We start from the raw sequence: 26,454 nt of genomic DNA, 5'->3' as shown, positions 1-26,454 counted from the left end.
CACCGAGTCTATTTCAACTCATATGTTAGCACAAGGTTGTATCGGGTCTATTTCACCCCTAGGTCTATTTCACCCCCGAGTCTATTTCAACTCATATGTCATCACAAGGTTGTACCGGGTCTATTTTACCCCTAGGTCTATTTCACCTCACACACACACACACATATATATATTTATATATATATATATATATATATATATATATATATATATATATATATATATATATATATATATATATATAACAAAATGGTACACATGCATATGACACATACATCAGGAGTCACAAAGACTACAAGCACATACAATCCCTAGTGTCCTACAATAATGAGCAAACTCACCCGAACTACTCATCAAAAGCTTAACCGCCACCTCAACAACAGAACAGCCAATCCAAGCTTCCTAAAGCCAAACCGAAATCAATCCTTAGTCACATGCTTAATTCTACTCAAGTTTGACCAAAAGTCAAAATGGTAAAAAAAAGTCAACAATCAATGGTCAAAGTCAAACAGTCAACATGCAAACTATTGCCACGTCATGGCCTTCCTTGGCCACATCGTGGCCATGCCAGGACAAAACAGTCGAGGTTTCAAACTCTACCACGCCATGGTCACCTTTCTCATGCCGTGGTAACAGTCTAAATCGCCATTTCTTCACTAGGCACTTAATCCTTACAGATCTAAATCCAAAACTCCAGATCTACTCCTTCTCAATGACTTAATGGATAAAGTTTCCAACTTTATCCATTAGGACCTCATCCAAAGGTAAAATCATGAGACCTAAGTCCAATAATCACTTAATATGACCAAAACTCAAACATGGGATCAAGAACACTCAAGCTAAGACCTTTTTCTCACCGACTCAGAAGTTCATGACCATGAGAAAACCATATCAAGCTCTGGAGTTCCTCAAACTCCAAGAGTACCCAAGAATGGGACCAAAATATCCAAAAATAGGCTCAGACATCAAACAAGAAACACAAAGGTCAAGATATGACCTTGATACCACCAATAACTCAGAAATGTGAAGAAGATGTTGGATCCAAGCTTGCTCCTTACTTCCTTACACCAAGATGAATTTATTTCTTCTTCAAGTTTCACCAAAATAAGACATTAACCTCAAGATCAAGCCACCAAGCTCATTTTCATGGAAGAGAGGCTAGGGTTTCAAAATGAAGGGATGGAGACTGAAGAAGATGGACTAGAATGGGGGTTAAGATGCTTAAATATGGGAGAAACCCTAAAAATATGTGGGCTTGGTCCTGAACAGCTGTCACGTTGTGGCGACCTTACGCCACGTCGTGGTGGCTCCATAAAACGCGCATTCCCTTCCAACATGGCCACGTCGTGGGCATCCTAGCACCACGTCGTGGCACAGAGTTTTCTTCTGTAACGCCCGTAGATCTGGGCTAGTCAATTTAGAGATAATACAAAATATTATTTAGAATAAATAATCTTAACCAAGTTGTATAATATGTCTCAAGGGTTCCGTACATATAAAGAACGCCGGAATCCGAGTTATAATGAAGAAGTTATGGTCCGTCGAAGTTTTACGGCAAAACCGGCACGACATCGGGAGACGTAAATAGTGAATTTTTGATAAAGGACTTTTTAGCCTTAGTGATCTAAATAAAAGATGTAGTATACATTAAACCAAGAACATACAAAAAAAGAACGCCCAAATCTGACTTCGTATAAGGAAGTTATGAATTTTCTAAGATTTGGCATAGCAGTGCACGACCCGAAACTCGAATTTTAGTTCGAGCGGTTTTTGGCCTACGCGACATAAATGAGAATTGAATATCTCATTAATAGGAACTCAACAGTAAAAAGACAGACGAAAACAAAGTCCGTATGTAGAAGTTATGAATTTTACGCGGACATTTAACAGTATAATCTCCTCGTCCTGTTAAATTTAAGATCGGTCGAGAATTAGCCGACGGAGTCAAAATGAAAGTTATAGATCTTATTTTTACCTACTCGTGGATATAAAGAACGTCAAAAACGAAGGTCGTATGTGAAAGTTACGGATTTTAGAAGTCGGAAGTGTGTTGTGCGAAAATGGGTGATGTGGCACAATCTTGGCCATTGCTTTCTCCCCAAGTCTTGCCACTAGATGGTGACATGTGGCACCAAGTTCAGCCATTTTTCACCCTATAAATAGAACCACTCACACTCTCATTTTCTTCACACCTTTCCCATTCTTTCTTCTCTTTACTCTCTCTCTAGCCCCGAAACCCCCCGAAAAGCCTAGGGAACCTCCCTAGCACGAGGCGGAAGCCCCAGAGTGGTCGACGGCTCCGAGAAGAAGAGCTTTTCGGCTCGGGAACGCTGCTCCAAGCAAAGCCCGGTTTTCTATAAAACCCGATGTAAGTGAGCTACGCCTACGCTATTTTTAATATATCGTTTATTTAATTATAGTAGCATTATTAGGAGCTTATAATAAGTACTTGGGCTATTATTATGGGTTATATAAGTATTTTTTTAACGCTTATATAATAGTAATAATAGCTAGACTATTAATTAGTCTCGACGAATAATAGACTAAACTCTAGTGGTAATAATACTAGGTTTCGTTGAAGGAAATTATTTTTTTAGAAGCGAAGCGCTGTCTGAGTTCGGAATCACCACCTTTTCAAGTGAGTGCATGGTCCCTTTCATCTTACACATATATATGAAGTATTTTATATAAATTATGTGCTATGTGTGCATATTATCTTAATACTTGTTGTCTATGATGTATGAATGATTTTATACATGTTTTAAATGATTTAAATATATATTTATTTTATATCTACAAATATGTTGGGATAAAACATGGGTAGATGAAATAGTTGGTGTGTGATGAAATAAAATGATGAGAGATAGGTGATGATAGGAAGGTGATGATAATTAGGTGATGGATAGGTGATGATGAATCGGTGATGTAGGATGAAAGATACTATAACCTTGTCCGGCAATTTGGAGATGTAGTCATCTACTAGAGTATAGATGGCGACCACGGACTATTCTAGACAACCCGTGGAAACACCAGCAGACTTATAACCTGTAGGTGATGAATTACGAGTCCAGGTGATGTTGTGACTGTATATTCATGTGATGATACTCTAACCCTTACTATGAATTACGAGTTCAGGCGACGTTGTAACTACGTATTCATGCCTTAGGAACGAGCATATAAGGAAATGTGATGTAAAAAGATGAGAGGTAAATACGACATAGGAGATGACCCTTAAGATAATTCTTTAGGGAATATTAAATGAAGAAAATGGGGATGGGTAATTGGGTTGATTGTTTGATTGTTTAAACATAATAATTATATTATTGTGGGTTGAAAACCCTATGTACTCACCAGGTTTCCCAACCTGACCCACTCAAGCTTATTTGTATCACAGGTGTCGATATGAAACTACTTTAAACTGAGAGATTTAAAAGATATGTAGATCACTAGTGTAAATGAATGTAAGTTCTGTTTATGCTTATGTTTCTGTATTGACGATGACATCCCAATGTTTTGAAAATGAATGAAATACATTTCTTCGGAAATGATTTGATAACGTATTTATCATGTTTTTCTGGGAACAAATTCCACAACATTTTTATTAAAAGAGGTACTCTGATTTTTATAAAGCATAAACAAAATCGGTGTTTTCTGGCCGTGAAAATGGGGATGTCACATCTTCAAAACTCCATCTTTAATATTTGACGACAAAAGGCTTAACCAATATGGAACACGGGTGTTACAACATAAACCCATAAATCAAGAAAGGATCTAAATGATTAATGTTGTTCCTATTGTAGAAGAAATTGGACATTAAAAGAGGAATTACTCTTCTTATCTCATTGAGCTGAGAAAGTCTGACTTTGACAAGACTTCAGATATCTATACGACAGAACTTTTTATTTTTACATCATTCACTTGCGTACTTCATACTGCATGTGACACTAATAATTTATATTATGTGCTGATGATTGGAAGAAATAATCAACTAATTACAAACGAATATATTTCATGTTGAAGATATAACAAGTGTTGTTTTACTATGTATTTGAACAATAGATGTTTTATAACTATTTTATAGGGAAATGTAACAGTTGTAAATTTATGAATAAATCTAGATTTACTTATCGTTTAATGGATGTTCACATTCATGTTCTGAAACAATGTATTATGTGTTAAATAGTATTTTCTCATAATGTTATTTATGAAGTAAATCTATAAGCTTTCACTAAATTGATAGTTCTAATCATAACACCTAAATAATTAAATGATATTTGATTAAACTTATCTATGTCATAATCATCGTGACTATATAAATAAGAAACACATATACCAACTTCAAAAGGATGGAATTTTTTAAGACAATTGAGCTTTGATTCATTTGATATATGTGAATCCTATTCATATGGGAAGATGATTCACAAGTGTATTTATCTATTAGTAGTTAAAGAACAAAAGGCTTCACAAAGAATTATACATAAGTGATGTATGTAATCTTTTCAATCCATGAATAAATTTGGTGATAGATGCTTAGTCAATTTCACTGACAACTTTTATTTGTTATTGTTGGAACCTTTGATTTGCTCAAATTGTTTCATAGTGAAGATTGAGATATGACTTAATGAGACCATCATTAACCTTTCGTTGTGATAAAGAAAATGATTTGTGTAAACCAAGTCTTCTTGGAACATCTTAGGAGTTGTGGAATCGATTCATAACTCATTCCATCAAAAACACTCACTCGTCATTAGTATGGTTCTTGTGGCACGTGATCACCTGGTTAGTTGGATTTGTGTTTTGATATTCGAGGTAGCCTTTGTATTCTCTAGTGGGATAAGGTCACCTGGCCCCTGGTTGAATGGCGATAGTACAAGTTTTTGAAGAGGATAAACATAGACCTTGCAGTCTACTATATGATGTTTTAAAATAACTATTTACTTTATAATTTTTTTTGGAATTATACCTACTGTAATATATATATATATATATATATATATATATATATATATATATATATATATATATATATATATATATTCAACCAAACAAGTATAATAAATACTTTCTTTAGACTAAGGATGTAATGGTTTATCCTTATCTAAAAGGTAGTTATGGAGCTTATGTTAGACAATAAGCTTAACCACTCTAGCATATACTAACTACATTTATGTAGATTATCCTAAATGATTGTTTAGGATGAAGTTTCTACTAATCCAACTAATTTTCATTCCAGAAGACAAGTGCTTAAAAAGTTCTTTTTCTAAGTGGGAGCAATATTCAAGGTTGTATGCTAGTGATAACTAAAAGGTTTATTCTTAGTTGACTCCTGAAACTCTTCATGATCATTAAGACTCCAACTGACTTCTTGACATATAAATTTCTCTCTCAAGGAACATTCCTTGAAGGGTAAAACAAATATTCAAAAATTAGTGTGGATTCTCGATAAGAAACACTTCATGAATTGGTCTTAGTTTATACTTTGTTTTAACCAAAAACATCACAACTACCAATTCCAAATGTACTAGAGTAAGAAAACATTATTACTCCAAATTTCATGATGTGTTATAAACCTACTTGGTATGAAATAAGTTTCAAGATACGATGTGTAGTAACTAGAGCATGGCTCTAAAACTTGATTGGAAAACGAAGTATGACTCATCTTTTGATTTGAACCATTTCAATAATATTCGATTCATCTTCTTAATCAAACAATTGCACTAAGATGTTCTTCGAGGATCAATTGAGATATAGTTCCACAATCATTAAGATGATCATAAAACATAATACTAAAGTATTCTCCTTTCCTTTCAGACTCTTCTTATTCGTTCTGTCACCCTTTGAAAAAAAAACTTTGCAAAATGTTAGAATTATGCTTAATCTTATAAACATAACCATATTTACTGAATCATCAGTAAATCATGACATATAGTTTTTTTTATCCTTCGTGGCAGATTTGAATCGTCCATATCAATGGACTAGATTCATCAGTCCTTCACTTTGACTTACATAAAGCATGTGATCGATGATTTGGTCATAATATTCCAAAGATCAAGATTCTCATACATCACACGATTCGAATTGTATGACTCCAAGTTTCTATCCAATTGAAACTTGGGTGATGAGAATTCTTTATCACTTAGTCAATTACGACATTTACCACAAGTGAAATTAAAAGAATCTAATCCACAATTAATATTGCTAATAATAGAAATGTAACCAACACTTTCATAGATGTCATTGCAAGGAAATATAAAGTAAGCCAACTATATAAACCGAAATTTCACTTTTATTGATAATAAACAAAATTTTGGAACTTGTCCTTACAATGCATAAATTGAAAACTATGTTTCTAGATATTTCCTAAAAAATCTATTAAATTATCCTAACTTCCAATAACAGTTCCAAATTCTGACCATCGAATCATGTGATCAAAATCCATCTCTCACGATCAGAATTAGCTCACTTTTCTTAAGCTTCCTTCTTTTTCTTATATCCTGAAATACCATCAAAATGTGATCATCACATAATGTATTAAGAGTCTATGAATAAGAACTTATTTAAAATAAATGAGTTATATAATGGATGTACCTGAAGTAGAGTCACACAACTTGACTTTACCATCTCTAAGATCTTTCAGGTAGTCTGGGTAGCTTCGAAACCAATGTCCCTTCAATTGGCAATAGAAACATATGGATTCTTTAGGGTTAACGCATGGGACTATCTCAGAACCAACCTTTCTCTTTACCATACGATCCAACAGTTTGACCTTGGCTGATCCCTTTACATTGGGAAGAGAAAATTGTTCTGGACCAACGTTGTCACCATCGTCAATGTCCATGGAAACTTTGGAATTAGATCCTCCAAACACTTTTGCTTCACTTGTGCTCTTAAGCATTTCTGCTTCAACAACAATCAACATATGTGTTAGATCAATTAGGGTCACGTCGCGGTCGCTCATATAAAAGTTCTCAATGAACTGACTATATAACTTAGGAAGCGAAAGTAGAACCAAATCAATGGCTTGCTCCCTTGGGAAAATGACACCCATTCTGTCCAATTTGTCAATGTATAATTTTATTTTCAAAACATGCGTACACACAAAATTTCCATCTTTATGTTTGCTTGCCAATAGGGCTTAGGGCTGTTCACTATTCGGATGAAACCGAAATGTCCAATTGAACAATTTGGATTGGACTTTTTGGTTCGGATAATTGGATTTTTGGATTGGTTTTTAGCAAAACCGAGTTATTATTTTGGATTTCGGATTGGTTTTGGTTTATAAAATAAAAACATAATAGTCTAAAAAACCGAATAACGATTTATCATTTGTTAATTTATATATATTGTTTGTTTTTAATATATTTCTTTTAATTATTTTTTAAGTGTAAATTGTTTTTTTTAATAGATTTGAACGTGTTACCCAATAAAACACCTAAATATGTACTTCTCAAATGTTTTTATCTATAGATTATTAAATGATAACACATTTTTCTATTTTTCTTAATGGCTGTTCATAAATTTTAATTCACAACTAAACAATTTATTTTTGTTTAAAGTTGTCTAACATTCAAGTTTTAAATGTTACGCCTCTTGAAAACCGAATTGTAAAAACCGATCCAACCGAATTATAATTTGGTTGGTTCGGATCAGATTTGAATTTAGTTTGGATTGTTCGGATCCATGTTTTGAAAACCGAAATCCATTTGGATTCACTTGATTGGATCGGATCGAACCGATTCATCCAAACGAACACCCCTAATAGGGCTTGAGTAGTTTCGTATCTTTCAACCCGTGACATGGGGATATTTATTGGAGGAGGAGGAGGAAGAGTTTGATATCCATTTCCACCATTGCTCGAAAAGGGAATATACTTTCACCTTGATCAGAATGTGGAAGATCATCTTCAGAAGGTAGAGGAAAACCATTTCCAAAAGAATGAGGAAGACCATTGTTATCTTCACTTGAAATCTATAAAAAAGAGAATTCAAGTTAGTTAATTTTAATCCTTGTTAACCCATAAATTTTAATCAAGGCTATGATCCATATTATTGATTCGAACTTTGAAAAGGGATGTCGTAATTAAATTCGAATCTATTTTAGGTAAGTAAGCCTTTTACCCGTTTCAATCTTATGAAACTCCTAGATTTTTTGAGATTCATTGAATTTAACCAATGACATGTTTAATCTCAATTATTCTCTCACTTTTGTGACTGGGATGCTGAGGATCACAAACGAGATGTGAATAACCATGCAAATTAGCTTGATACTCTTGATGTCATTTATCATCTCGTTTTAATGTGTCAGTTAACCACAAACACTCCATTAATCAATGATAATTTTCGAGACACCCATTACTACCCTTTATTAGTCCCCCATTAGTGTGTCGGTTAACTACACACGCTCCACTAACGACTTCTAAAGTGTAACGTGCAATTTCATGAATTAGCATACATATTCACATTTTTCCTAAAGTAACTAAGATTAAGAATTTTATAAAAAATGTTTAGTTACTTCATAGTTCATTATACTTATTAATGAGGATTAAGTTGTCCTATCAAACCCGTTCGACTAACGACCCTCCACCATACAAGAGAGCGGTGGATAAGAAAGGATACCCAATTACGGTCATTTTACAGACCGCTTCCTTAAACTCCCCTTATAGTATGGCTTTGTGAATGAGGCGTACCAGCGGTTCGACTAACTTTTCTTATACATATAATATATATTTAAACTTTTAATTATATACATAGTATAAGGTGTATTTTAAAACATTTTAAAATTCCAAGAGTTTAATCTTTTAATAAATTAAACTTTTAATTTAATTAAATTTAAACAATTTATGGATTTATTAATTATCTTTTAATTAATCATTTAATTAAATTAATAATAAGATCCATAAGGATGTATTTTAAATTTTTCAAAATATTAGGGTTATATTTTTAAATTTTCAAAATTAATATTCAATTAATTGAATTAAAAATAAACCAACCATGAATTCAAGATAAGAATATCCAATTACTTAGATAATTATTCAGTTTTACTTAATTAAAACATTATTTAAGGTAATTATCCTAATCAATTCATGATACAAGCATAAAATCCGATTTTTGTGGATCTGATTGTCCAACACGTCGTGGTAAACAATCATCATGCAATGTTTGGACGATTTCGCAGGCAAACACGCTGTGGTGGAAGAACACCACGACGTGTTTGCGGAACAGAATTGTAACGACGTGAATTTTTCAAACCAAAATTTTCATTTCGAACATAAAAATCACATGTCATATTTCCCAAAACCTCAAGTATCGACATTAATACAATTTATTTATTAAAAACTGTTATTACATAAACCAGGATCCTCCAAAATATATCTCCAAAGTGAGTGTGTGTACAATCAAGTCGGGGCCTTCCCGCGATCATCGGAAGTACCTGAAACACAAAACACATAACACGGTAAGCACAAAGCTTAGTGAGTTCCCCAAAATACCACATACAATATATTAGCCACTCGAGGCTATAACTCTGTAAGACCCTCCGGTCAATGTGTCTCAGTGGGACCCTCCAGTCCCACAACTCTGATGGACCCTCCGGTCCTAACTCTGTAGACCCTCCGGTCCTAACTCTGTAAACTCTGAATACAAATAGCATAAATCACACATACATAATGCAGTAATATCACAGTACTCAAATAAACACATAAGACCCTCTGGTCACACATAGATACCACTCTAGGCAAAGTATAGTGAGAAAACTCACCTCGTAAGCTAGCTAGTAAAATCGTGTGCCCGAAATCCTCGATCTAGCCTCCGCCTATCACAAGGATAATATCTCTAATTAATACTCTCCTCACACTCGACTACACCATTCATTGGTCTCTCTTACACTCTTAGCCCTAGAAATGGGTAAAAGACCATTTTACCCTTCCTTGACCTCCATTACTCATTTGACCAACCCTAAAGTCAACAGAAGTCAATTCCAGTCAACAGCCCAAATTGACCAGACTCGTCGAGTGCCCTCGTGCGACTCGTCGAGTCCCATCGTTCTCAGTAATCTCATGAAGGTCCAGCTCGTCGAGTTAACCCCTAACTCGCCGAGCCATCGCATGATAAAGCTCATCGGGACAAACCCTAATCGACTCGTCGAGTCGGCTCATCGACTCGGCGAGTCCATTCAGACTCAATTGCTATTCAGACGATTCTAAGGCATAAAACTCTCTCACACTCTAGATCTAAGCTCTCTAGGCTCGAATATCACGTAAAGCCTTGAGCTTTACGTTCATGCATGGCACAAAAGGGCTAAAAGTGCCAAGAACAAGTTTGAGAAGAAGTTTCTCATACAAAAGGGCTAACATGGCTGAATAAAGCAGGGGACTTTCGACTCTAGGGACCTCACAAGGTCCAGATCTGATGTCCAACTCTAAGAAGGTGCTCAAAACCTTCAAGGTCCCCCACAAGAAGATGGAAATGGAACCCTAACTCTAGGACCATGAGATCTATCCATACAAAAGAGAAAGGTCCAAACTTTATACCTCAAACAAAAGCTCCTGGACGTATAAGCAACAGATCTAACAGCCTCTTCACAATCCTTGCTTGGAATCCTCTTTTCCTCTACCAAAATACACTAAAAAATCTCAAATAAAGCTCAAAACTCTCTCAAAAGCTCAAGGGGCGATTAGGGTTTCTTCTCAGTGAGGTGTAGCCGCAGATGAGGCTATAAGTGCCTTTAAATAGGCCCCAAACCCGGGGATCTAGGGTTTCCACTTACAGTGCCTACTCGGCGAGTCTACTCCAGACTCGTTGAGTAGATCATTAATCTCACGTGGCCAAACCCGCTTCTACTCGGCGAGTTATAGCACCAACTCGTCGAGTGGATCAATTAACCTCAAAAATAAAAATTAAAATAATATACCTGGGAATCCGGATGTTACAAGAATGACGATTATGTTTGCAACTCCTTGTTAAAGTTCAACCATTGTATCAATTCAAAAGAAAACTAAACCTACGCTCTGATACCACTGATGAGGATTATGCAAAACATATAAATCCTATGTGTGCATGCAACCCTAAAAAAATTGATATATGTTTTCTCTAATTTAACATACAATTTGAACAACAAAATAGAAATCCTGGAACACTAGCATATAATCAAAATACACAATTAGGGTTAGAAGATTCATACCTTGATTGTTATATAGTAATAACAATGCAAATCCTTATGTTGTTGAAGCCTTGAGAGCAAGCGTCACAAATATCACGTCTCTAATGGTTCACACCCAACACTAGCAATGGAAGATGATGGAGAAGGAGGAGAGAGGATGAATTTTTTGCCTAACCCTCTAAGGAATCAGTTGGCCGAAAATCATAGGGTTATGCCTTATTTATAGTGCCGTTAGGAAACCCTAGATAAACCCTAATCCAAGATAATCTTAAACCGGTCAGTTATCCACTTTCCTGTTTATCTACCAAAGACTATTCTAGAACCCTTAGGCCATAAGAAAACCGTCCAAGCCTATGGAGGGTTCTAGATTGCCTTTTGCACAACTATTAAACAATTTCACTTTAGTCCTTGCACTTATAAATAATTCCTTTAATCCCAAAATTAATTCCAATTAATTTTTGATTAAATATTAATTAAATATTACTATTTCTAATTAATATATTATTTTCATGATATATTAACAAATCATTTATTTCAATTCATTAATCAAATAATAAATCAAAACTCTCTCTCCAAATATCATCCAGTCTAGTTGCTAGTTTTGAGGGCAACTCAAAAGGATTGTGCTACTATCAAGTTAAATGCATACCAATTATAGTTATGGGCTTAGACACCTAATCCAACAGTAGTGGGGGCGCTTTTCTAGTGAGTTAAGCATGGCGTAACTTATGTTACGCAGAGCATAATTGTGCAAAGTAAAAACCCTAATTTTGGGGTTTTGAGCCGTATTTAAGGACTCTAACCCCTTGGGGTCCTTCTTATTATCAACATCCACCCTCTTGAGCCTAAAACTCAAAACCTTAACCATATTGTGAGGATTTTGAAGCATTTTAGTGTTCCTTGTGTTTTAAGAAGAAGGATATCATTGAAGGTGTGCTTGGGGAGTCCAAAGCTTGTTGGTCCATTTGTTTTATCCCTTTAGATTCTTGATCTTCATGTCCTTTGGTTCCATAATATTGGGTATTATGAGTATAAGCTACTCCAGACCTTGTGGTTGTCATTTCTTGTGGTTTATGAGTTTAAGGAGTCATAAAAATGGGATCTTAGATGTCTTTATTCAGTCATGCAAGAGTTTTGGGACATTAGAAGGTGTTAGGAAGCTAGAGTTTGGACTTGAGCTCTATCTAGCCATGCAAAGGCATAAAGTTAGGAACTTTATCACTCTAGACATTTATCAGGACCAGGTCTGAGAAATGGATGATTGGTCTTTATGGATTAAGAGCTAAAAATAGGAAATGGCTTAACAACATAAGTAGGTAGAGCGTACTCTCATTATGCAGGGCGTAAGTCAACTGGTGACCGTTGATTTTTTGACCAGTTTGACCCTTGGTCAACTGTGAGGGGTTGAGGATTTGGAAGGGCAAAATGGTCTTGTGCCCAAATGGGGATTAACATTGACTTTTGGACCTGTTAAGTAGGATATTACCTTAATTGCTAATTAGGGTTTGATTTTGGATATGTTTAGTGGGAGAGACTTTAGCATCAGCGACTCGTGTGTGAGATCTATCCGTTACCGATCGAGGTGAGTTTTTCCTTACTATACTCATGTGTTGAAGGCACCAATGCCGACCCACTAGGTTGTACAATGTATCATGGTATATATGATGTTGCTATGGTGTAGTAATCTGTTAGATTGGTAGATCTGCCTAATTATTTGTTTGCTAGTTATATGTTTATTTATTGCATATATCAATATAGTATGGTTGGGTTGAGGTGGTATTGCTTCGTGCTGTACGCCAACAAACCCGGGAGCAATCTATACATAAGTTGAGGGACAGGAGGGAAATCCAGACTTATGTTGTGGGTTTAGGAGCAATCCAGACATGAGCCGAGGGTCGGGAGAGCAATCTAGACTTATGTTGTGGACTCAGGGGGTAATCTAATCTGATGACTGTGGACCCAAGGGTAATCTAGTCCGATGATTGTGGACCCAGTGTGCAGGGCAATCCAGTCCGATGACTGTGGGCCGGGGGTAATCCAATCTGATAACTGTGGACCCAACATGCACGTTTGTATATGTTTATTGTGTGGAATATTTTGGGAAACTCACTAAGCTTTGTGCTTACGGTTTTATGTTTATGGTTTCCGACATTTTTGTTTTCAAAAGGAAGGGTCCGGCTTGATCGCACTACATCCCCTGAAGATTTATTCCACACTGAATGTTTACAAATTAATCTGATGTTTTGAGAATACCTTGACTCTAATCGTTTTTAGAGCAATGAAAGAATAGTTTGACTTATTTAAAATGCAAAAAAATTTACTATGATTTTTGGGACGTTACAATGTCCATGATATTTTGGCAGATTCAGTGAGTACAACAACATATTTAATTAATAGAGGACCCTCAGTCCCTATATGGTTCAGAATTCCATAAGTGAAATGGAAGAGTCGTGAGATTTCGCTCAGTTACTTGAAAGTATTTGGTTGTGTCTTAAATGTGAAGATCAAGGATTCCGAAAATATACAAGCTCGAGGCAAAGACAAGGAAATGCACCTTTACATGCTACAGTTTAGATGACATGGAATATTGCTTCTGGGATAATCAAAACAAAAAGGGTTATTAGACGTGAGGATGCAGTCGTTAACAAGAATGCCCCTATATAAGGATGAGATTGCAGCAAGCTCCAATAGAGAAAAGCAACCATGAAATAAAGATCAATTTAATTTCGATGAAATCTTAGAATACGACATTGTAAAACCTATCAATACTTATGAGATATGTGAAAGTTGAGGAAGCATTTCGAACTTAGATGAACATGTTGATAGTGAGAGTACTAAGAGTCCATAGGATGAGGTTACATAGATAAGTATGAATCTCTTGTTATTCGAAGATCCACCAGAGAAAGAATAACTCTCGTAAGGTATTATCCTTTACCAAACTACATGTTACTGACATATTATGGACATATTATGGTGGACTTGAATCTTATATAGGGGATTTGAGAATGAAAGACTTCATACTAAGGCCATAAAAGTAGAATACTCAAAATGTGCACACTTCCATTTATAAACCATCTAACTTTAACCTAACTTGATCATTTGTGAAACCGTTAAACACTAAGTTGACTCGACCATTTATGAAATTAAACAACTCCTACCTACAATCTATGTGACACGACTCTCCATGAATCCAAGCAAAATAAAATCACATCAAACCTCGGAATTTAAACTAATAAACCAAAAAAACAAATATAAATACCACAAAATCGAATTGGTCTAGATTAAGACCTGACTAAAATATAAGAAAAAAAAATGTCCAAAAAAAGAAAAAAAAAACCCCTATGAGGACCCGAAGGGAATTCTCAAACCTTTCCCCTCTCTTATAAAACCCACTGTGTAGTCTCTGGTCTCTACATAGACATTGCAGTTCGTCTTCGTAGCTCGAACATAGCAAATCCAAAACCCTCAAAACACTCTCTCCTATCAAATGCTCTAACCGCTATATTTCCGATTTAATTTTGTAAAATTCATTTCGTAATCAACAATGCCTCGCGCTTCGAAGAGGAAATCGGACGCCGTAAAATCATCTCTTGCCGAACCTGGTCAGTAATCTGGATATTTTGTAAAACGATACACTTCTTCCATATTTTTCTTGCGTTAATTGTGACGCTACCGAAATTGCATGAAACCCGTGCTTCATATTCTTATATGCGTAGGTTTGTTATAATTGGGTCGATGCTGATCGAAATTTGAAATTATGTTGGCGGTTTGATTGCAGAAATTGAGTTCTTAACTTGATTAATTAGAGGTTTAAGTGATGGGAATCCCCCCTTTATGAAATTGAACGCCTGGAAAGTAATAAAAAGGGTTTGAATAGAATTATTTGTTAGGGATATATGGAGAATGTGGAGTGTAGAATTACAACCAATCACTGAAACGAGGAGGAAATTGATCTCCTAAAAATCTTTGTTAAACTGATCTGGTGCTTGATAGCTTTAGATTGATAGATTGAGTAAAGAAAAACAGGAACAAATTTATGCAGTTGTGATGTAGTACATTATATTGCAGGGTTTATAATGGGATTGGTTGAGAATATTGTTGATCTTAATGTACAATTTTTTCACCACCTATTACTATACTGATTTGTTTAGATTTAGGCTTTCCATTTCAAAGTAAGGATTTGAGTTCATCTTCATGGAATTTAAATGTACACCTAGTGAAATTTGTACCTTTTCAGACCCTGTTCACTATATTCTTATTATTTTTTTTCTCAACTGTTCTCCAGCCCCAAAGAAAGCCACAAAGGAAGTGGAACGAATAGACAACTTCTTTGCATCATATGCTAATACTTCAATAGGCATGATTGAGTAAGTATAAATTTGTTTCTGTTAACTATTTATCTTTACCATCATCATTATTAAAAACTCTTTTGGCAAATTTTTATTGGATCATTTGTACTTTTTATTGTGGATTTCTTATAGTTTGTTTTGTCTGTAATAGTCCAGAAGGGGTTGAGAAGCTCTGCTCAGATCTATCAGTTGAGCACACTGATGTCAGAATCTTGATGCTTGCTTGGTATAATTCTTTTTTTTTTTTTTTTCTTAAATGAAATTGAATCTTTTAAGGTAATTCAGTTATTGACAGTTAAAGATATTCCAGGAAAATGAATGCTAAGAAGCAGGGATACTTTACACAGGTATGCCACAGGTGTGTTTTATAAGTGTTCTTTAGTTTCTTACATCAAAGAGTATAAATCTTTCCTAATCTAATTCAATTGATTTTTTTACTCTTTTTATATAACATGTTTTAGTATTTAAGAAAATGGTGTTTTTCGAAAAATGCTTCTCAATTTATCTTATCAGGAAGAATGGAGAACAGGCCTCAAATCTCTTCGTGCTGACACTCTTAAAAAGCTAAAGAAAGAACTCTCTGAGTTGGAGAGAGAGGTATTTTTACATGTTTAGCCCTCGTAATTATTTGTATTTCAACTTCAATTAGTATCTAACTTCTTGTGTCCATGTTCTTTATGAAGGTTGCTAAGCCAAACAATTTTGAAGATTTCTATCGCTTCTCCTTTCGTTACTGCTTAACAGGTAATCTTTATGTTTTTTTTTGAACTCCAAATAGCATTTTATTTTTTGTAACACATTTGTATGATTTTATGTATTTCAGAAGATAAACAAAAGAGTTTAGACATCGAGAGTGTTTGTGTATTACTTGATCTTGTTTTAGGGCCCTATTTCCGACTTCAGATTGATTCATTCTGTGACTACTTAAAGGTTTGTATCTAATTCTGATTTGACTTTTGTGATTTTGTTTAAAATCATTGATTTCTTTGTGTTATGTTTTGAATTTTGATAGATACAAAAGGAGTATAAGGTGGTTAACATGGATCAATGGACTAACTTTTTTCGTTTTTGTCAAGAGGTACTCAACTTATCTTTATTTTTGTCGATTTTATGATGGAATTGGAATTGGAGATTCCATTTTGGTTGCCAAATGGACGGAATTCAATTCCATCGGAATCCTTCAAATACCATTTTGGATGGATTTTACCATTTGTAGGGGAGGGTGGAAGGAATTTAAATTTTCTTCTTTCTTATTTATTAAAAGACCAAAATACCCTCGTTATATATTGCAATAAATAAAAACGAAAAATTATAGTTATTTGGATTTGGGGTGTGATTTGTATGTGTGCAGATAAAGTTTCCAGAGCTTGAAAATTATGATGCTTGCCAAGCATGGCCATTGATTCTTGACAATTTTGTAGAATGGTTGAGAGAAAAGTCAAACCACCCATAATATGTATAATGCTGGTTATACAAGGTAATTTCTACAAGGGTATTTATGTATTTTCATTCATTTATTTATAGCATCTCACTCATTTCGTCCTACTGAAATTATAGCAATGTGATCCAAATACAAAACAATTTTAAATGATATACAAGAACTAGGTAGAATGTTTCAAATAATAAGATATTTTTTTTTAAAAGTACAATGCCTAAATAAGTAAAGAATCAAAAGTGTCAATTTTGGTATTTCTGACATTTAGTTCTATATAGGAACATAATAATTGTGTGTTTTATTGGCAGGAATTTTATAGAGATGATGTCAATTTTGGAGAGAAATGAGAATACTTTTTTGCAACTGTGCTTTGTTACTTTGTTGTGCCAAAAATGGCTCCTACTCTTTGAATGTTTGTTCGTAGCATAAGAATTTGATTTTTTTTTTTCAGTACTAAATGAAATGATAATTTCGTATACATTTTTTTCTTTCTGAATTTGGGCAAAAAAATATGTTTTGTTTCAAATATTCTAACCATTCGTGCAACTACTACTTTAAAACAAACTGTTTCTTCTTCTCATTCCATTCTTGCTCTGATTCATGTTTATAGCAGTTTTTTATTTGATAAAAGTGACAATTGGTCCAATGCCTCTTGACAAAAATGGAAAAAAGTTAAAGACTGTTGATCCATGTTTATCACATTGTACTCTTATGATAAAAACATATAACAAAAGGATTAATGGATGAATTAAAATTTTAATCTACTAAAACAAAAGTTGAATAGTAATTAGCTACACACCTTTAAGTAGTCGCAAAATGAATTAACTTAAGTTGAAATCGGAGGCCTAGAACTAGATTGAATAATACATAAACGCTCTCGGTGTCTATGTTTTTTTTGTTTATCTTGTGAAGTATTTCAAATGTTAGATTGTTACAACTATGTTATAGACTCGATATGTGATCAAATAAGAAGAAATGTGATATTTTATGTCTCCATCAAGAAAAAAATAGGTAAACTACACCCTCGACGACCTGTGTGGATGGCTGATTAGGGATTTATCATAGAAGACTAGCAATACAATCTTTGTTTGAGAATTTCGCTAAACTCCTATAATATCAACTCTCAATATTTCTATAACTTTATACTTGTCATTTATGAAAATTGGGTGTCACAATCGGTATCAAACAGATTGGTTTTCCAATAATTAAAACTAAATACACAACATTACCCCAATCTACAAATGGGGTAAGAGAAAGGTAGGATGGTCTGTAGCCCCAACATAGGTTGAGAGACTGTTTCTCTAGAAGACATCCGACAAAAGATAACAAAAAAGAAAAAAACAAATAAATATAATAAAGTATGATTGACATAAGATCTCCGCATAGAAAATGTAAGTTCGTAATGAATTATAAAGTGGAATAAGGCTTAGTAAAGCAACCTACAATGAGAACGGAACATTTGCACATGAAGAGTGAAAGGGTCGACAGGTAAAACATGATTAAATATACAAGTAAGAGAAGCATATATCCGAATCCATATCCGAAAATTCAGATACAAATATGGAGAGTAATATCTTGTATCCAATTTTTTCGGAAATCTGAACACCCCTCCTATTGTATGACATTAAAAAAGTTCTAAAATGACCAAAATATATTTTCAAGGTTGGTTAACTTGTTTAGCAAATTTTTTACTTTTTCTAAGCTTATATAGAAGCTATGGAAGCAGTGCAGGTAAGCCAAACTTAACTTATGATTTGGGATAATGAGCAAATCTAACCAGGTTTATTAATTATTATAGACTGCATTGATAACGGGTTTGATGCATCACCTATCTGGTGCCAATTGTCATCACCACCCACCTGCTTTGTTATCACCACCCGTACCTCTTCAAATAAAGGGGTTTGTTTAGCCATTAGCACCAACATTGAAAAATTATTGAAGGACTATATGTAAAAGTTTCAAAGCTTGAGGGGGTTAACCGTAACATTTTTCTTAAATCAGATATAAGTCGTGGCAGTTTATATACGGCAGTACGACCACGAGATTACGATCCTCTATGTTCACCGGCGCGTTGCTTCACACGCCAATTCCGACGGTTCTCTTCGGTTCCTCCAGCCAATCGCCGTCGCCACCGACCTTTTCGGCGTCTTACTCTTCTAAGCTAAACTGCAATATTCGTTTATCCATGGCCTCCTCCGTCAGGATAGTCATCGTCGGAGACGTTGTGAGCTTCGTTGTGTGTTAATTATTACGTGCTAATCGATGGATTTTTAGCTATTAATTATCTGTAATTGTTGGATTTTGAAGCATGATGATTGGAATCTCGAAGAAGATTCAAAGGCTCTTGAGCTATTGCGGGTAATTATGTCCTTCAACTGCTTTAATTTCCACATTCCAACTTTTACTAAGTTTGGCTTAATTTTGTTTTATTACAGCTCAATATGAACTAATCAACTCCTTTTTTTGCCCTAAAATAATATATAATTTTTATGAATTCCAAATTCGAAACGATATAAGACTGATTGAGGTGGTTCTTATGCATATAGTTCATAGTAGGAATGGATTCACAGCTACTTCTTCTGTGGATCATTCCAAACATTAATTGATTCTTTCATAAGTATGTATATGCATGTGTGTGGGTGTGTATTCTACCTTTGAACAAAATAACGAATTTATCTCATTTTCACTCATGAAGTTATTGTTATGCTTATGCATTTTTCTATTGTTAGTTAATAGTTGTTGTTTGAAATTGCAGCCAGATTTGGTGCTATTTACAGGCAGGTTTTTGGTGCAAAGCTTTTTTTTCTTCTAGATTTATCTGGCAAGATTTCTTTCATTTTTGCTTTCAAAGCAATTTCTTTATGAATTCAGTGTCTAGTTATAATCTTTATATTGGTGCTCTTTTCTTTAATCATCTTCTTCTGGTTTTCTTTGCCCAGGTGATTTTGGTAATGAAAATGTTAAACTTGTTAGAAGCATTGCAGCACTGAAAATGCCCAAAGCAGCTATTCTAGGGAACCATGATGCCTGGAATACACAAAGTTTTTCTGAAAAGTAAGTATTAGGTTAATCATTAAAGTGCAACAACTGCCACTGGACTATAATAGGAATACCATTTTTACCACTACCGATTTTATTCCCAAATTCAGTTACTGGCCAACATTCTGGAGCTGAAAGACCCAACTTAACAATTCTGTTCGTAAAAATCATCAATATTTAATAGGGCATTATGGTAATTTTATACCTTCTTTGAAAAGAATAAAGTGCTTGCCATACATGGGTGAAAGAAAAAAAGAGGGGAGGGGGATTTAAAATACTGATACTAGAAGTAAAGAAACACCTATACTACTCCACAATGTCATTGGAGAAAAAAACATACACCATGGCATCCGTCCCTGAATTTTGTAATATACTGGAAATGTTTCTTATACATTCATAGTGAGGTTAAAGCCTCATTTATATGAAAATATTACCTAACTAGGAAATTGAATAAAAGAAAGCATCAAAAGCAATAAAACCCTATATTCTACACATACATATATCTAACACTTCCTCTCAAGTTGGAGCATGATTATATCAAATTGTCTATGAGAGTTTCATAGTTGAAATGGTAAATTTGCAAGAACATGAACCGAAGGACTCTGAGCAAGAATGTTAGGGTGAGTTTGGTTGTGGAAAATTTTCTAGTTTACTAGGAAAATTTTCCAAGAAAAACAGAAATTTTGAAAACGTGTTTGGTTTGTTTAGTTTTCCAAAGTTTTCTAAGAAAATGAAAATTTTCAGTTTTCCAAATTGTATGTAAATTAGAAAAGTGATTTTTACCGTTTTCCAAATTTCTAAGATGGAAAATGAAAACTCCACCGGTTCCAACCAAGCACGTTTTCTAAAATTTTCATTGAAAATTGAAAATGAAAACTAAACTCTATTTTCTGAAAACATCTTTTTTAGAAAATGAAAACAGTTTTCCACAACCAAACGCACCCTTAGGTTGCGTTTAGTTGTGGAAAAATGGGCCTTTTTTCGGAAAAAGTTTCCAAGAAAAATGAGAATTTTGAAAACGCATTTAATTCGTCTATTTTTCTAAAATTTTCACGGAAAATGAAAATTTTCTGTTTTCTAAAATTACAAAGAAGTTGGAAATTTTTGGAAAACTGATAATCATTGTTTTCCACATTTTTCTAATTCCAATTTTTTTCTAAAATATAAACACACACCTACACCCACCTCTACCTACCCCCACCTTAACACCCCCCTACCTACCCACACCCACCCACTCCCAAGCCCAAGCCCACCCCCCCCCCCCCCCCCCCCCCCCACACACACACACACCCAACACCACCACCACAATCACTACCATCAGTCCATCACCATCACCACCACCACTACCTCATCACCAGCACCAGCACCAACACCGCCATCGTTACCACCGCCTGTCATCATCACCCCACTGCCGCCGCCCCCACCCCCACCCTACCACCGCTACCGTTTTCTAAAAATGAAAACCGATAGAAAAACATACGATTTTCTAATACTGAAAATGAAAAATGAAAAAGTTTTAACTAAACTCATTTTCTAAATTTTCCAATGAAAACTAAAAAGGGAAAACGAAAAACTGCTTTTCCATAACTAGACGCAACCTTACACTTTTAAGTAGTCTTGGGTGTAGTACTTCCACTTGTGGCTTAAATACAGTTAGTAAGGGCAATAGGGTCATTTTCCCGTTAGATCATTTAGGTTGGATCCAGTCGAGGATAAATATGAATTTGTGTAACTAACGCCCGATCTTTAATATTAAAATACACCCAAATTTTTCACAAGTTTATATTTCATAAACCACTGTTGTACTTTAACATTTACAAAACAAAACAATTAGTTGCCAAAATACAACCATGACCCAAACCGGGTATTACAGTATACTACACAAAAGTTAACATGTTCACACCGACTAAACTATCACTTCTCCATAACCGCCTTTCCTTTATTTCCTGTAACTCACAGCATAAGCCTAAGCTTAGTGGATAATTTAACTGTGACAATACCAATCCTCATATGATAGACTTATACTCTTTATAAGTCTTACATGGATATTCTCATCTCATCATGTAACGCTTTTATTAACAGTTTATACCAATCATAAAATATGTACAAGCTTACTTTGCATATCACAATACATCATATGAGTTAAACTCAAATTTCATCCCTAGTTCAAGAAAATAGCTATGAGTTAGTACTCAATAAGCTTGAAATCATGTTATTATAGCTTCCATTCATCGCTATACACCATAAATTCGACACAAACCTCAATCACCATAGTTAGGGTTTACAACCACATCAGTTCTAATTCATAGAATTAATAAGTATATTTTGTCAACAATTATGCACCTCCAAACTCAAACTAATTATCTTTTAGAATTTAGATATGATAGCTCACAAAGTCTTATGTTGATCAAAATACCCTTCACTTCCAAATAAAACAGGTGCTTTTCAAGCAGAATTTGGATCATTAATGGAATGATTGTTAAGAAGAATGAAGCTATGACATCAAATACACATATTAATTGGAAGACACAAGTGATGAAATTTCTAATATAAAATTATCATTATTTTTAAGTGATTTATTTATATGTCAAAAACCCATCCCCAAAATCAAATACAAATTTCACACCTCAAGGGCTCAAGGACACCTTAAGGTTCAAATTTAGGTACCCATCTAATTATTTAACAATTCTTTTGTAAATAATAATAATAATTTAGACAATTTTTAATAAAATGCATTATCAACATCTGATTTATTTATCTTCATAATTTATAATTGCTATGTAATTAAATACTAGAAAAGTAAGAAATCTTCTAACTGTGTCCATTCATTTATTTTGAAGGGGGAAAGATGCTGTTCAACTCCAGCTGGAAAGGTGAGAGCTTTACTTATTCCCAGTTTTGAAGATTTTTATCTTATTTTTAAGCTCAAAAATGTACATGACTCCGTATTCTGATATAACAATCATGTTTAATACAATATCATATGTTCCTCTTTTTTTTTTTTTTTTTTTTTAAAAAAGAAAAAAAAATCCATTGTATAATTATATTGTGACATGACATCCAGTTTTGGGGAAGAACATGTTGGTTACCAAAGATTGGACTTCCATTCATTGAAGCTTAGTGTTGTTGGAGGACGCCCCTTTTCTTGTGGAGGTGAAAGGCTCTTTAGGAAACAACTTTTGACTAAAAGGTCTGTTTGCTTTTAAGTTTTTTGCATGTATCAATTGCATTGAAGAACCCTGAACCCTGAACCCTGGTTGCAAGTTTTGAAAAAAGTTGTAATGCAGAAAAGCACAACATACTTTTTTATTTTTATTTTTTATCGATTTAGCCACTGGATTTTGTTGAACAATGATTTTCAGTAGGATGCTATAATACACAAATAAATGAAAGTAGGATGCTATTTCTTTCATTTAAACTTTTGGTGCTAATATTTGAAAGAACCTGTTAGATATGGAGTTCACAACATGAACGAAAGTGCAAAGAAAATCTGTGAAGCTGCTGTAGGGACACCAAAGGATCATTCCATCATTCTTCTTGCTCACAATGGGCCCACAGGTATGCCATTTTCTCAACATATAAACCTCTCATTTCATGTCTCATGGTCAAACGGTCAAATCAATTTTGCAAGATTTTATTGTTTTGTATGTTGAGGGCTTGGGTCCAACATGAATGACATTTGTGGAAGAGATTGGGTGCGTGGAGGTGGAGACCATGGTGATCCAGGTATAGCAACATACTTTCATTTATTAAGGGGCAAAACGGTCATTTACTCCTCTCATTAATCATGGTGTACAGATTTAGCGGTTGCTATATCTCAACTTAAAGGTAGCGGTAGTAGTAGCACCAAATATTCCATTCCAGTGGTGGTGTTTGGACACATGCATAAGGAGCTGGCATTTGGAAATGGTCAACGTAAAATGATTGTGGTTGGGGATGGGGATGACAACACCATATACCTAAACGGGGCCATTGTTCCTAGGGTCAAAAGATTCTCTCACAACACACTTCGAGCCTTTACTTTAATAGACTCAAAACAAGGAAAACTAGAAAAAATCACCCAAACTTGGGTTTCAGTTTCATTAACCCAAGATACGGATACCACCACTATTGAGGAGGAACATATTTTATTTACTAATAACAACATACCCACTACATCTTCTATATAATATATACTATATAAAAAAAAAAAACATAAAATTTTATATGAATAAGTGGACTTTTAGGGTGTTACGATGGGCAGGTGGAGATGACATGAAAATAAGTAGTGACCCACCTAGACAAATGTTGAAAGGTGAAATGAAAAGTATTAAAGGTGATGGGCGATGGGGGTCAGATGTGTAACTAATTTTGTAAGTGTTGACTCATTCCTTTTGAATAGTGAATACTACACCAACTTTACTTTACTTTTACTTTATTTCTTATTGTTTAAGTTTGATAGTACACTCTTTTTAATCATGCAAAATGCTCTTTAAAATAAGCTCATCCTCCAAGGATTTGGTAAATGGTATCTTTTGTTATTGGTAATGATATTAAGAGATAATTCACTACATTGACCGACCACAAAGGAAAAACATATATTACATTTTAACAACCTATTATGGAGAAATATATTTTCAAAAATGCATTACGAATTTCCAATACAATATTTCCCAAGTAAACATTTTCAAATATGAAGAATATGTTCGAAAATCAGATTACATATCTTCGGAAACATGTGAAGCAATTTTTTTTTTTTTTTTTTTTTTTATCTTCAACATCGTTTTGCATAAATACAAGTACAATTTATCTTTGTTTTATTTTCAAAATACTTTTGTTAAAAGCATGAAGTTAATATCTTTGAAAAACAAGAACTACTTCGCAATTCAAGAAAGTTATTTTTGAAACTATTTCTAATTGATATGCATTATTATGTTTTTTTAATAGAACAATTTGAGGTAGTATGTGCATTGAAAGATTGTCATAACAAAAGAAATAAAGTCAACAAATAAGGTATTCATGTCTTTGACGAAATGTTTTTAGGTTCTTGGACTGCCACCTACAACGAGAGTTAGTGGTCTTTAAGTTCCGACGCATTTTCACCCGAATTGATATCGAACGAAAAATAGATATAAATTCCTAAATTTTTGTAACTATTGTTATCTACTCTACCATCCACATACATCCAACCAGGGGAAACCATCCATGTACATCCAACCATGTTGTTTTTTAGCCTTTATTACATATTCTAAATAGTGGTCAAATCGTAGGTAAGAACCAAATCGGAAAGTTGGATTCCACATTGTTTTAGTAGTTTGTGACTCCAACATTGCATATCGTAATTAATTCATGCATTACAGACCATATGTAGCGCGTCATTTGTTGTAACTGCTTCATAAATTTCTTCTTCTCTTGTTTTGATAATCTCTTTAAAAAAGGAATTTGAATAACACTTATGTGTACCTCCCAACACACCTAACTCAAAAGGTTTTGATGGCCACCTACATACATTGATAATGTATTCAAGCAAAGAAAATCTACCCTTTAAGAGTGGACAAAATCGAACAGCAAGGCGTTCATGGTTGCAATTGGTACTGTTGGGAACAAGGCTCCACCATGGTCGGTACCAGAAAAATTTAAGTCGAGGTGGTTCTTGGAGCCGATACCCCTCTCTCTTTTCTCTCCTTTCAACTTGTACCTTGTGCTTGTATATTTGTATCATATTATGTGGGATGAGAGGATTCCATTTCTTGGGTTGGGAGGGTTGAAAGTGAGAGAGAGACAGAGAAGAGAAAAACGCCTATGTGATATCAGGTTTGGAAGAGTTTTTATTCCCACCGTTCTAATAGACTGAAAATGTATCCTTAAATTGATTAAAAAAAAATATGAATATTTCAAAATTATCAGAATTTGAGTTCTTTATGTTAGAAAATTGATTCCTTAAATCTAAGTGAGTTCAAAAATTATAACACGAGTTCGCAAATTCTGATAATGTTCTTTTCGAAATTACTTTACGTCTTGTAATCAGATTTCGAAAACCATAGGCCATTTCCACAAATCTTATTTCCAAACCATATTCCAAGTTAACTTCGAAATATTTCATGGATAACCTTTTTGTCATAAATCAATTTAGGAATAAGGCCATATTTGAAAACCGTGGTCATATGTTGATATTTCCGTAATAACGTTTCATTGTGATATATGTTTTTCCAGGTCAACATCTCTAGACTCTAATATCAATTTCTTATGAGATAGAATTTTTTTTATTATTATTTTTTTATTTTTTAAAGTTCATTATATTAATCTTATTTACACTTCAATACCTAATAATGGCTTAATGAACTCGTTATTGTATTAAATATCGGGATGTTAGTTTGCAAAGGAATAAAAAGAAGAAACTCTTGTCATCTTTGGCTTTGTTCAAGGCATCGGCTTTTGTTAGGACACCAACTTCCATATATATATTTTTTGCTTTTTGACCTTTTAAGTTTTAAA

General features: G+C 34.1%; 2 protein-coding genes across 3 annotated transcripts; both read left to right on the top strand.

Moving 5' to 3' along the window:
* Positions 1–14,526: 14,526 nt before the first annotated feature.
* Positions 14,527–17,419, top strand: LOC145115838 (uncharacterized). Its single transcript, XM_079052193.1, has 10 exons — positions 14,527–14,759; positions 15,443–15,524; positions 15,658–15,732; positions 15,817–15,853; positions 16,020–16,103; positions 16,190–16,250; positions 16,330–16,436; positions 16,519–16,584; positions 16,858–16,983; positions 17,250–17,419. The coding sequence occupies exons 1-9, from the start codon at positions 14,702–14,704 to the stop codon at positions 16,957–16,959; spliced, it is 672 nt and encodes a 223-aa protein (XP_078908319.1). The 5' UTR covers positions 14,527–14,701; the 3' UTR covers positions 16,960–16,983; positions 17,250–17,419.
* Positions 17,420–18,961: 1,542 nt separating this feature from the next.
* Positions 18,962–24,392, top strand: LOC145117013 (Calcineurin-like metallo-phosphoesterase superfamily protein). 2 transcript variants are annotated; one of them, XM_079053315.1, is made up of 9 exons: positions 18,962–19,165; positions 19,249–19,299; positions 19,697–19,718; positions 19,881–19,995; positions 22,821–22,853; positions 23,045–23,170; positions 23,432–23,538; positions 23,635–23,706; positions 23,779–24,392. In XM_079053315.1, the coding sequence occupies exons 1-9, from the start codon at positions 18,998–19,000 to the stop codon at positions 24,147–24,149; spliced, it is 1,065 nt and encodes a 354-aa protein (XP_078909441.1). In that variant the 5' UTR covers positions 18,962–18,997; the 3' UTR covers positions 24,150–24,392. The 2 variants fall into 2 exon arrangements, with proteins under 2 accessions (XP_078909441.1, XP_078909442.1); XM_079053316.1 differs by having other exon boundaries at positions 19,091–19,165; positions 19,697–19,762.
* The last annotated feature ends 2,062 nt before the right edge of the window (positions 24,393–26,454 follow it).

The sequence above is a fragment of the Lactuca virosa genome, chromosome 5 (assembly GCF_052849685.1).
Source record: "Lactuca virosa cultivar CGN04683 chromosome 5, Lactuca_virosa_CGN04683_v6, whole genome shotgun sequence".
In the NCBI taxonomy this organism is placed as follows: domain Eukaryota; kingdom Viridiplantae; phylum Streptophyta; class Magnoliopsida; order Asterales; family Asteraceae; genus Lactuca; species Lactuca virosa.
Note: the sequence above shows the minus strand (reverse complement) of the source record. Positions and strands in the feature narration are given on the sequence as shown.

Excerpts from the sequence above, each read along its gene's own strand:
- LOC145115838 (XM_079052193.1), top strand. The coding sequence starts at position 14,702 with ATGCCTCGCGCTTCGAAGAGGAAATCGGACGCCGTAAAATCATCTCTT. Across the intron at positions 15,733-15,816 it reads AGAATCTTGATGCTTGCTTG|GAAAATGAATGCTAAGAAGC; the intron begins GTATAATTCTTT and ends AAGATATTCCAG. Across the intron at positions 15,854-16,019 it reads AGCAGGGATACTTTACACAG|GAAGAATGGAGAACAGGCCT; the intron begins GTATGCCACAGG and ends TTATCTTATCAG.
- LOC145117013 (XM_079053315.1), top strand. The coding sequence starts at position 18,998 with ATGTTCACCGGCGCGTTGCTTCACACGCCAATTCCGACGGTTCTCTTC. Across the intron at positions 19,166-19,248 it reads TAGTCATCGTCGGAGACGTT|CATGATGATTGGAATCTCGA; the intron begins GTGAGCTTCGTT and ends TGGATTTTGAAG. Across the intron at positions 19,996-22,820 it reads ACACAAAGTTTTTCTGAAAA|GGGGAAAGATGCTGTTCAAC; the intron begins GTAAGTATTAGG and ends TTTATTTTGAAG.